Source organism: Oryx dammah, unplaced genomic scaffold (assembly GCF_014754425.2).
Source record: "Oryx dammah isolate SB20612 unplaced genomic scaffold, SCBI_Odam_1.1 HiC_scaffold_17, whole genome shotgun sequence".
In the NCBI taxonomy this organism is placed as follows: domain Eukaryota; kingdom Metazoa; phylum Chordata; class Mammalia; order Artiodactyla; family Bovidae; genus Oryx; species Oryx dammah.
In genome coordinates, this window is record NW_024070201.1 from 80,368,979 (window position 1) to 80,380,416 (window position 11,438).

The following is an 11,438-nucleotide window of genomic DNA, read 5'->3' on the forward strand; positions in this document are numbered from 1 at the left end:
GCTCGCGTCCCCCTACCTGTGTCCGGGGCTCAGATCTCCACCGTGGGGTCAGTGAAGCCTTTCTTCCCCTCATTCACCAGCACCGGTTTCTCGGTCCGAGTGTGCCAGACCAGGATCTGTGTGTGCAGAGACACGAGACCACGTGGGGCCGGCCCCGACCTCGCCTCCCACCCTTGCCCCTCCCTTCCAGCCCTGTTCCAGCAAGACTTTCTCCATTGTTCTGTATTTCTACCTACCCCCTCATTCTTGCTCTTTGTACATAGGCTGCCTTCACAGTATCTATTGGAAACAGAAAATCTGCAGCTACAAAGAAGAGACAAACTGGTCCCAAGTTTTCCTCCTGCTTCTCATCCTCCCCTGTGCTTTTTGATGGATCTTGAGGGAGGCAGTCCTGGGGCCTCCAGCTCAGCTGAGTGCCAGCCTGGTCCCCAACCGGAGAAGTCCAAACTGTAAGGAAGATGCATCTATGCATGTGTGTGCATGCCTGTGTGTGCGTGTACTGGGCACGCACGTGTGCACACACTCGTGCGCGTGTGCATGGGCATGCGTGCCCACGCATGCAAACACGTGTGCCCATATGTCTGTGCATGTCGGTGCGTGTGAACTGGCGTGTGCATGTGTGTGCGTGTGTACACATGTGCCCGTGTATGCATGTGTGTGCACACATGTAGGTGTGTCTGGCATGGAAGTGTGGAGCCCAGCTAATGGGTGATGAGGGAGGGATTCATTCCTAGGCTCTGCCTGCCTGGAGGCCCTGTCCTTGTCCCCCTGCCCACCTTTAGTGTGGCTGCCTGCAGGGCCATAGACCACCCACTCAGGAGGGAGGCTGGTTGTCCACCGGCTGTGCAGGTTCCTGATTAGCAGGGGCCCTCACGGGCAGGAGCTGGCCTGCACCGCGCTGCGAGCTCGGCAGGGGCCCACCTTGGTGCAGTTGGCCGCCTTGGGCTCCAGGTCGCTGAGGGTGACGAGCTCCCGCAGCAGGCTGCTCTCCTGGTAGCCGCCCTTCACGCCTCGCAGCTTGAAGTAGGCCTGGCTCCGCTGCAGGATGAGCCGCAGGTTGACTGCGAATCCCGCCATGTCTATGGCGAACGGCCGGTGGGGGTCGAACACCGTCTTCCAGCCGACCACCTTCCCTGCCCCGTTGACCCTCGGGGCCTCGTACCGAAGGCCACCGACGAAGGCGACAGGCCACACAGACACCCTCCTGGTGCTGCGCATCTAGAGGGGAGAAGAGTCAGGACGCCTGGGCCGCCCAGGGCAGCGTCTGCGGAGGGCTGGCCAGGGCTGTGAGCAAGGCCGCCCTGCAAGCAGCTGATGCTTCCCTTGTCACGGGACCTGTGCTTTGGCCTTTGCTGCAAAAGCTCTGTCTCCCAGATCGAGAGTCTGAAATGACTCCCTCCCCTCCCCCACTGTCCTGATCCCAAACTCGGGGGGGTGGGAGTTGGGGGGACACTGACGGTGCCCAGGGAACCCTCCTCCCCTCCCCCACCGGAAGCCCTCCACCAAACAGCGCCCTGCAGCCAGGGGTGGGTTGGTCGGTCTGGGAGCGCCACGCAGGCCTCTTCCCCTTTGCCTGGTTCCCCGCCCTCCCTGCTCCGCGTGTACCCGCGGCCCACACCTCCTCGAAGAGCTCCAGGCTGTAGGTGTTGTCGTCGTCTGCGAAGTACACGACGCCAGGCTGGCTGGAGTTGCGCGGGAAGGTCTCCCGCAGCCAGCGCAGCGCCAGGTTGCGCTGCATGGTGCCCCGAGGGATACGCGGGTCGCGCGCGTCCCCCCGCAGCTTGTAGTTGCGCGGTGTCTCCACGTGCAGGTGCGTGTAGTTGAGGCCGGTGTCGCGCAGCAGCCGTGCCGTCAGGGGGGTTCGGCGCGGTGCGTCCTCCACCACCAGCCAGTGCAGGTTGGGCACGTGCAGCAGCGTGTTCGCCAAGCGCGTGAGCTCTGCCTTCTGCACCGGGCGGCTGTAGGTGGGCGTCACCACGTGGATGGTGGGCAGCGTGTCAGACCAGGGCGGGGGCCGCGTGTACACGTACTCTGTGCGCACCACCTCCACGATGTCCCGGTCAGACATGCAGTACTCCCTGGGGCCCGTGCCAGGGGGCGCCTCGCGCCGGGGGTCACCACTGTCGTCTGCAGATCAGAGGAGGGGCTGTGGTACTAGGGGGTGTGGGGACACTGGGTACAGGCGCTGGGCACAGGGGTACTGGGGGTACAGGCGCTGGCCCACCCGGCTCTCCTCTGCTCCTCCTGGGGGAGAGGCCGAGCACGCCTGTCTGGGGTCCTGGGGCTGCTGCTGACGGTCAAGGCTGGCTGCCTGACACCCTTGCCCTGGGTCCTCCTCTTTCTGACCCCTACGCCTGGCTTTCAACAGCTCTGAGCTGTTTAAGGGCAGCTGGCCAAGCTGCAGCGTCGCGCCCTGGGCTCCTGGAGCCGGGCTTTGTGGGATGGAGTGCCCACTGCGCTGCCCGCGCCCTCCCCCCGTCCCAGAGCTGGCCAAGGAGCCCAGGGCACCAGCGCTCATGCCCGGGGCAACCTTAGTGCTAGTGCTTCGGTGCCTCATGCCCTGTGGCCCCAGAGTCCAGGAGCACCTTGCCTGGTTCCAGATAGACTGGACAGGATCAGAGCCTCCTTCTCAGGCCGTTGCCTCCGTCCTCCCCTCCCTGTCCCCCTCTTGCTCCCCCGGGGGGAAGGGACCCCCAGGGGATGCCCCAAAGGCGCTCTGGGGCCTGACCCAGAATCTAGGTCCCGACCCTCGCTGCAGAGTGTGGGGCTTCACCACAGCACTCTGTCCAGGGAGGCTGCCCCTGGTGGGCAAGATGCTTATGGATCCTGAGCCCGTCCCTTCTGACCGTCAATGTCCCATGCTTGGGCCAAAGGGCAGGGTGGAGACCCGCCTCGGCTCCTCCCGGCCTGTGTGTCTCCTCACACGCACGTTCCCCTCATGCACTCACAGCCCCTGGGGCCTTGCCTGTGCCCCTGCCCAGCCGTGTGCCCAGGAGGGGCGTGTGTGGAGCCGGGCAGAGGCCTGCCTCCATGACACGCAGGCACGGGAGGCCCTGGATGTGCCCTGCTCCTGCCAGGGCAGCTCTGATGACCAGGCTTTCTCCCGCATCTGCATCCCCGTGGGGAGCCAGCAGCCCCTCGTGGGGGGACCAGCCCACCACCCCTCCCGTTCTGAAAGCGCCCCCACACCGAGGCCTGTCCGGCCGCATGAAGGACTGGGCGCTCGCTACTCCGGGGCCGTCTCAGCAGGAGGTGGGACGGTTGGAGGCCAGACCTCGGGGTCCGAGCTCCGAGGCCCAGACCCTGGCCAGCTCTGCACTGACCGCGTGACCCTGAGCCGGGGGCCTGGCCTCTGGTCACTGCTGGCAGCTGCGAAGGGGAGCTGATAACTGTGTCTCCTTTATCCAGGTTCCATGTGGGTTCAGGGGCTCGGAACACAGCCCGGGCTCACAACACTCCCCTGTGCAGAGGGGGATGGTAAGACACCCTGTTCCTTGAGGCTTCTTGCAACTATGGAAAGGGCAGTGGGAGCAATCCCCTGCAGGGGGTGAAGGGGGTCCCAGCAGGCTGGGCTTCCTACGGCTCTCGTTAGCACACGGGTGTTGATGTGGGTGCTGGCCTGGGGCTGGGCACTGGGCTCCGAGGTTACATACACGTCCCCGGCTCTTGGAGAGTTCCCACGGGCTAATGACCCCCACTGGGGACACACAGCCCAGGTGGGAGCCTGCCCCCCGGCTGTGGGTGCAGGGTGGGGAGACCGGCACAGGCAACCAAGGGGACTTTCTGCAGGAGTTTTAGGTCAAACTGGGAAAAGAGAACAAGCTTGCAGAGAGCAGCTGCAGACCAGGACATAAATAAGGGTTAGTGTACCCTGCTGTGAGCAGAGCTTTGCAACCCGAGGCCTGGGAAGGACCCTGAGCGTCACTGCCCCCCTGCCCTCCCATCTGCCCTGCAATCGCGCCCCCGCAGGCGGGTCTGAGCCGGAGACGCTCTGGGCCAGGGCGGCCGCCTCCGAGTCCTCAGGGCCCCCATCTCCCTCTGCTGCAGCCTGTGTTACCGTCGCGGCTGCCCTGGGGACAGGGCGCCAAGTCCCGTCTCTAGGCGTGACCGGCCGTGCTGAGCGCAGCAGCCTGGCGTCCCTGAGCCCAAAGCGCTGCTGAGAATGGAAGCACGTGGTGTTACATCCCACGTGACAGACCTCGTGAGGTGCCGCGGTGACGACTCTACGAGGACAAGCAGCGGGGCTCCCTGGTGGCCCAGGGTTAGGACTTGGCGCTCTCACTGCCATGGGCTGGGTTCAGTCCCTGCTCAGGGAACTAACATCCCACGAGCCACTCAGCTCAGCCAAAAAAAAGATTAGCACCAAGGAGCGAGGGGAGGAAACGCCGGGAAAGCTCCAGGCGCCCGACAGGGTGGGCGCTGAGCCGTGGTCAGCCCAGTCCTCCTGGAGGAAGCTTCAGGCCCCTGAAGGGATGAGCAGCCTGACACGTCATGGTGCGAGCCGCCCACCCCAGACTGGGGCTCTCGGCCCTGTCTGCTCTGGGGGTTGGGGGCTGCATCAGGGCTTCCTGACCAGGAAAAGAAGACACTCGCCCTGAAAGGCTTTCAGTAACACAGGCTGGGAATCCCGCCCCCCAACCCAAAGCCCTCCCAAGGGTGCCCATCCCTCACCCCTGAGCCCTCCCGTGCTGCACCCCCCCAGCCCTCCCCAGCCCTCCTGTGGGGCATGCCCCCCAGCCCTCCCCCGGTGCACCCTCCCAGCCCTCCCACGGTGCACCCTCCCAGCCCTCCCGTGGTGCATGTCCTGGGCGTGGGCACAGAGGAGAGCCCACGAGGCTCTGAGCCTGTGTGCATGGCACCATCTGAGCCCCAGGTCAGCCCCCCAGGGTGCAGTCATCAGCCAAGTTGGCCCTGGCTCCCCACTGGCCGAGCAGGGGAGAGTCAGGCCTGCAGGCTGCAGTCACCTGGTCAGGGGAGAGTCAGCCTCCAGGCTGTGGTCACCCCATCAGGAGACTCAGGCCTCCAGGCTGCAGTAACCTCGTCAGGAGGCTCAACCCTGCAGGCTGCGGTCTCCCTGTCAGGAGACTGAGGCCTGCAGGCTGCGGTCACCCCGTCAGAGGAGACTTAGGCCTGCAGGCTGCGGTCACCCCATCAGGGGAGACTCAGGCCTGCAGGCTGCGGTCACCCCATCAGGGGAGACTCAGGCCTGCAGGCTGTGGTCACCCCGTCAGGAGGCTCAGACCTGCAGGCTGCGGTGTCCAGGTCCGCAACACCCGGCGGGGCGGGACTCACCCTTGCGCGCGGCAAGCAGGGGCGCGACGGTGCTCTGGTGCCACACGGTGACCAGCAGCGTCCAGGGGAGCACGATGAGCACGACGGCGAGGACGTCCCGTCGCTTCGGCATCTCCAAGGCTGGCTGGGCCCACAGCTCCTCGTGAGCTGGGTGGCGGCCGCAGTGGGGAGGAAAGCACACGAGTGGGCCGGGCTGGCCAGGCACGGGGCCAAGGAGCCGCACACCAGCCCGCGGGCCTGACCGCTCCACCCACCCATTGCCGACGCAGCTCTGCGGAGTCCAGCCCGACCGGAGTCTGGGAAGGGGTGTCGTCCGTGGTGGGTCAGGAGCCCTGCAGGGTGGACACCTGCAAGAGAGGACAGAGAGGCTGGCCAGAGGCCTGAGGGGCCGCCCTGCGGGGCCGAGTACAGGCGGTCCCCCCTAGGTCCAGACAGCCCTGCCTGGGTTCCCCCGGCTCATCCCCGGGCCTGTTTGCTCCTTTATGAAGAGGGCACCTAGTTTCCAAGGCTTTAACGCCCGTGGCCTCGCAGCCTGCCACTGGGCGGATGCAGCGAGCACTCAGGCTGAGGACGTGGCTGTGACGGACAGCCTGGATGAAGGCATCTGCGCTGAGTCCTCAGGGGCCCAGCCAGTGGCATTTGGAGGTGGACTCTGGAAGGGTGCGTCCTCAGCAATCCTGGGTGGGACAGGGCCCAGGCTGGAGCCACGGCCGGGGGTCAGCCGAGGGGCCCGGGGGCCAGCTGAGGGGCCTGGGGGTCAGCTGAGAGTCCCGGGGGCCAGCCGAGGGGGTCGAGTGCAGACAGCTCCCCTCCGGGTGGGCTGAGCTCTTGACGAGGGACCAGCGCCCTGCCTCCCGGCCACCTGGGAGCTCTCACCCCCTCCCCTGCCCCCACTTCTGTGCTGAGAGCTCTGCCAGACGCCTCTGGGTCCACAGGGGCAGCCTGGGGGGAGGACAGCCACGGGTGGAGGCCCACCCGGCCTCAGGCAGGCGGACATCCGTCTCTCCTGGCTGCGAGCCAGGCTGAGCAGGACTCTTGGAGGCGCTGCGCCCCAGGGGCCGCCCCGGCCCATCTGCATAGCCTGCTTGGAGCAGACGGCGGATAGGCCCCGGGGTCAGACAATGTGGGCTCAGGGCGGGTTCCTGGACCCCGAGCTGCCTCCACACTCCTGGCCGCGGCCCCGCGGGAGGAGCCCAGAGGCCATGCTGCCTGCCTGTCTGGATGTTGGGCCGCCTCCCCAGCGAGCCCCACCTGCGCTGAGCCCCTGGGTAGGATGCCAGGTGCCAGGTAGGACCCCTGGTCTGGTTGGCCGCCGCAGGCTGCACAGGGAGGCCTCCTTGGCCCGTGGGGTCCCCCGGGGCTTTTCCAGGTGTCTGGCCATGGGGGCTGGCCTGGCCTGGGCACCCGGGGGGTACTTGCCGCTCCCTGAGTCCTTCTGCATCCCCTTCCTCCCGGTGCTCGCCGAGGCCACAGGCGACGGCTCGTGCTGGGGCCAGGCCTGAACCCAGACAGGAGCAGGGGAAGGGGCGTCAGGCCCCAGAACCTCTTGGGGGGCAGCCCCCTGCAGGTCCTGACCCCCTGGGGATTAGAAGGGGACAGAGGCAACGGCCTGAGGGGGACACTCTCATCCTGTCCGGTCTATCTGGTCAAAACATCCATGGTGGGAAGGAGGGAGAGGCAGGGAAGCTCTAAAAATAAACTTAGCCATAAACCCAGTTGTGCATTAATTACTTTGGAAGCCACTACGGCTTGAAAACCCCATAACTTTAATGGAGGCTATTATAAGCACGGCGGCGAAGTCGTGATGCTAATTACCAGGCAGTTATGAAGTGAAGTGGGGAGCCCCCAGCCTCCGAGGGAGCCAGCTGGCCAGCAGGGGTCTGTGGGGGTCAGGCCTGGGGCCGGGTGGCTGGGAGAGGGGATCAGGGGGCCTGGGGCAGGCGGAGCACCCCAGACGCAGAGGCCTGAGTCTGAGAAGGGACTGCAAGGATGGCCGGGGCCGTGGCTCGGGAAGGCTGGTGGGCAGCCGGCCTGGGGTCCAGCCTCGAGCAGGCTGCCCAGAAGAGGCTGGGCGAGCTTGGCTCCGAGGCTCACGGCAGCCTGCCTGCTGAGACTGCAGGGATTCCAGCAGAAAGCTTGCCTACGCCCCACACCTGGGGAGGAGCTGGTTTCGTCCCACTGGTGGTGGGCAGGGCCCTGCTGGATTTAGGGGCCGTGCAGTGGTGGCGGCGGGTTGGGGGTGGGATGGGTGGCTGGCCGTCAGCGCCCAGCCCGCAGGGAGGGAGGCTCCACACAGCTCTGTCCTGCCACTCAGGGAGGTCACTGCAGAGCTGGAGTGTGCACGTGTGTGTATGCACATGCGTGCGTCTGCGTGTGCTGCGCGTGCACGTGCATGTGTGTGCGTGTATGTGCACGTGTGTGTGTGTGGTGGTCAGTTACACACAGATCTACCCCCGAGCCCTCGAGCAGGGCAAGGGGCATGGTGTCCGTAGGCCTGGGATCGTGGCTGGCAGGCAGGTTGCAAGAGGCCACAGGGAGAACCCCCGGAGGTATTGTGTACAAGCTGTGCGCACCCTGACCAGCGCCCAGCCGCGGTCCTTTCCCCGATCAAGCACCCGTTGCCAGCCAGCGCGGCTCTGCCTGCAAGGCCAAGGATGTCCCGGGAGCTCACGGCCGGCGGGGAGTCACGCCCCGGGGCACAGCGCCCACGGCCCCAACACTGACTTCCCCGAAGTGGTCCACGACCAGGGGACACTTGGTGAGTGACCTGCACGGCGTCCTTCAGCATTCGTATGATGTTTCCCACCAGTCTTCACCTCTCCTGGAGAACGTTTTCCCTGACTCGCCTCATGGAACCTTTGGAGAGCATTCAACGTAATTCTCATAGGAACGAGGGCTTGCTTCCTTTCCAGCTTGTATTTCTTTTTTTCTGCCATATTCTGTGATGACCAGGGGCTTCCCTGGTGGCTCAGCGGTAAAAAATCTGTCTACAGTGCAGGAGACGCAGGAGACTGGGGTTCAATCCCTGGGTCGGGAAGATTCACTGGAGGAGAGCATGGCAAGTCTTCTTGCCTGGAGAATCCCCGTGGACAGAGGAGCCTGGCGGGCTGCAGCCCGTGGGCTTGCAGAGTTGGACATGACTGAGTGCGCACAGAGGTGACCAGGACTGTTGCGGACGGATGAGGAGCAATCTTACAGACTCTGGGGAGGCCGCAGCTCCCTGGCCCCCAGAGGGGCCCCCACCTGCCTGCACCGCACAAACAGTCCTGAGTGGGTGGAGGTGACCTGCTGGGCTGTGAGGAGAGCAGCCGCCCCCATCCTTGGGAGCCAAGTGCCCCGGGGCTGGGCTGGGGAAGCCGAGCGGAGGTCAGCAGAGGTCAGAGGGCAGGACGCTGGGAAGGGCTGGCTCACCCCCGGCCTCAGATGGTCCCTGAGGCCTAACAGGGCCCCAGGAGCCCTGGCGGGACTCAGCACCGCCCCTGCCGCCCCTGCTCAGCACAAGCTCAAGGCCACAGCCAACTGGCTCCCGCCCTGAGGGTCAGCATGCACCAGCTGGCCCCAGGCCTCAGTCCCCCGCCTCCCCGTCCCCCTGGCTCTGTGCGGAGAGGGCAGCAAATGGCAGCCGCTGACCCCTGGCTCTGCCCTCACCCCCGGAGCGGGTGGAAGAGGGGGACTTCCACCCCAGGAGGGCTCAGACGGCCCCTGGGGCTGCAACCCTGCCCTGGCAGGCTGGGTTCCTTCTCTGCAAGCCACAGCAGCCTCTGAGGCAGGCAGGGCAGTCTGGGCCCCATTTCACAGGCTAGGAAACTGAGGCCTGGAGGGTCCAGGTCAGAGTCTCAGAGGGCTCACACCTGCTCCATGCATACTGCTCCTGCCAGCAGGCCTGGCCCCTCGGGCAGCCCCGAGGACCCGGCTCAGCCAGGAGGGGCTCTCCACTGGCCCTCACGGTGGGGGCTGGAGGGACCCCGTGCCTGGTGCCATCTTCCCCGGCTCCGGCGGAGACCCCGGCCCCGGCCCGCTCGGCACAGGCTGCGCTGACGGCTTCAGGCTCCTTCCACCCGGGAGCCAGGAAACAACAGTCCGCTGGTTGTGTCTGAAGTGGCTCCTTGGTTTCTCTTCCGGTTTTTCGTAAATAGCCTTGGGATCGGGTTTGGATTCTGACTCAGTAGAGAATGGAGACAGGGTCTGACGTGTCTGGTCCCCCGCGCTGCAGGAGTCTGAATGGCACAAACCAGCGGCACCAGCAGCCTGACTGAGGTCCCGGTCTTCAGGCAGAGGGTCGTCCGCGTGCCCCATGGCCCCTCGCAGGAGGGCGTCACCGGGGGTGCGTCCTGGGTGCCCTGGGCTGGGCCCGAAGCACACGCGTGACCTGCAGCGTGGCTCCAGGTGGGGACGCAGACCAGAGGGAGAGTGGGCCGCGGACAGCGGCTGCCCGGGCGAGCGCCCCCGTGGGGAGCCGCTGCAGGAGGGCCTCGGGCGGCCGTCCCGTCCGCGAGGCCTGCCACGGCCCCGCTCGGGGGTCTGAGTGTCCCTGAGCCCGCTGGCCTCCTTGCAGGAAGCCTGGGCACCAGCTGGGCACTGCGCCTCACCTCAGCGCCGTCCGATTGTGGTGCAGCCCCACAGCGGCCGAAGCACCAGCTCCCTGCCCCGGACGCAGGCTGTGGTTCACTCGGGAGGCGGCTGCGCTGGGTGCGTTCTGCGAGCTCCTCGGAGCCCCGCCCCCAGGTGACGTCACTCACGTGTGCATGTGAGCTCGCGGCCAGGACCGCCTCTGAGTGGGTTCCCGGGCACACGCGTGGCTTCAGGGTGCAGAGGCCTCTGAGGAACGTCCCCCAGGAGAGGCTGTGTGGACGCAGTGGACGGTGACCCTGGCCCCGGGACACGCCCTGCCTGAGTCCAGTGCGGCCGCAGCAAACACCCTGGAACGAGCCGCCCCTCAGCGGCCGGCTCGCTGCAGCCCCGGGCCCTGGAGGCTTGGGGCAGCTCAGGACATGCTGACACTCAGAGCGTGGGGCCCCCGGGCACTGGCCTGGGTGGGCGGGGGCAGGAGTCCGGGCTCTGATAGGAAACAGAGGGCAGGAGCCGGGGGGCTGGGGGCCGGGGGCTGGGTGTCTGAGGGCCTGCAGGCCGTGGGCAAGGCTGCATTCAGCCGTGCCGGAGCGTCTGTCCCCACGCCCCTGCCCCCGCTGTCTGGGCGTTCTGCTTCTCTCTGCCTGTTTCCCTTGGAGCTGGTGGCCTGCGGTTTGGGGGGGGGGGGTCCTCCCACCTACCCTGTGGTTTCCAGGGGAGGCCATCTGGCACTTTGAGCCCTTGGCCTGACCCCCGAAGCTTGCCGGGCCCCGCACACTCTGCGGCCTGCCCACACCCTGCGTGAACCCGCTGGTCTTGCTGGTTCTGTGTCCGTCTGCACCCCCCAGGCCAGGGGCTCCTCTGGACACCATGGGGGCTGCACTGTGTCTCTGGCACTGAGTCTCCTTTGAAACGCGCTTCGGGCACTTTGGGATCCGCTGAAGGGTCCGTGGAAAACCCCGGCGCAGGGCCTGGCCCGCAGAAAGCACCACAAAGGCTGCAAGACACAGCGGGGACGGCAGCAGCCCGCTCGTGACTCCAGCTGAGCGCCCGCGTCCAGCAGAGACGGGACGCAGGCTCCCTGGCTCCTCTGGGCCCAGCCAGCCTCAGGCGGCTCTCACAGCGGTTCCTCCCTCCCCCTGACGAGGCTATGCCTGCAGGCGGTGCCCGTGGTGTGGACTCCAGGGAGGGCAGGGGGGCCCTGTCTCCGTCTCCAGGGTGGGCGAGCCAAGGCTCTTCCTTCGGGCTCCGGGCTGAGTTCGGAGGTGGGGGGTTGATGCAGGGCCGCCCGTTTCCTGCCACGCTCCTGAGGCTGCTCTCACTGTTTCTGCCGCCCGTCTCTCCTGCCGCCCCCTTCCCTCCATGAGGTCAGCTGCCCGCATGCCCAGAGAGACACTGGGAGAAGTGCTCCAGGAGGTGCAGCACCGAGCAGGCAGCGACAGCACCCCAGTCTCAGCCCAGGCCTCAGCCCGGGGGGGTGAGGGACCCAGGGTCCCAGTCTCAGCCCAGACCCCACCCCGGGGGGGTGAGGGACCCAGGGTCCCAGTCTCAGCCCAGACCCCACTTCAGGAGGATGA

General features: G+C 66.6%; 1 protein-coding gene across 1 annotated transcript in view; it reads right to left on the bottom strand.

Moving 5' to 3' along the window:
• Nucleotides 1-6: 6 nt before the first annotated feature.
• The window catches only part of B3GAT1 (beta-1,3-glucuronyltransferase 1), a 17,916-nt gene continuing 6,484 nt past the window's right edge, over nt 7-11,438 (bottom strand). The window contains exons 2-6 of the mRNA XM_040259476.1: nt 5,547-5,639; nt 5,293-5,439; nt 1,619-2,127; nt 922-1,218; nt 7-116 (exon numbers count right to left, since the gene is read on the bottom strand). Of these exons, the coding sequence (XP_040115410.1) occupies nt 30-116; nt 922-1,218; nt 1,619-2,127; nt 5,293-5,439; nt 5,547-5,550 (1,044 nt within the window). The 5' untranslated portion in view covers nt 5,551-5,639 and the 3' untranslated portion in view covers nt 7-29. The remainder of the gene's footprint in view (nt 117-921; nt 1,219-1,618; nt 2,128-5,292; nt 5,440-5,546; nt 5,640-11,438) is intronic.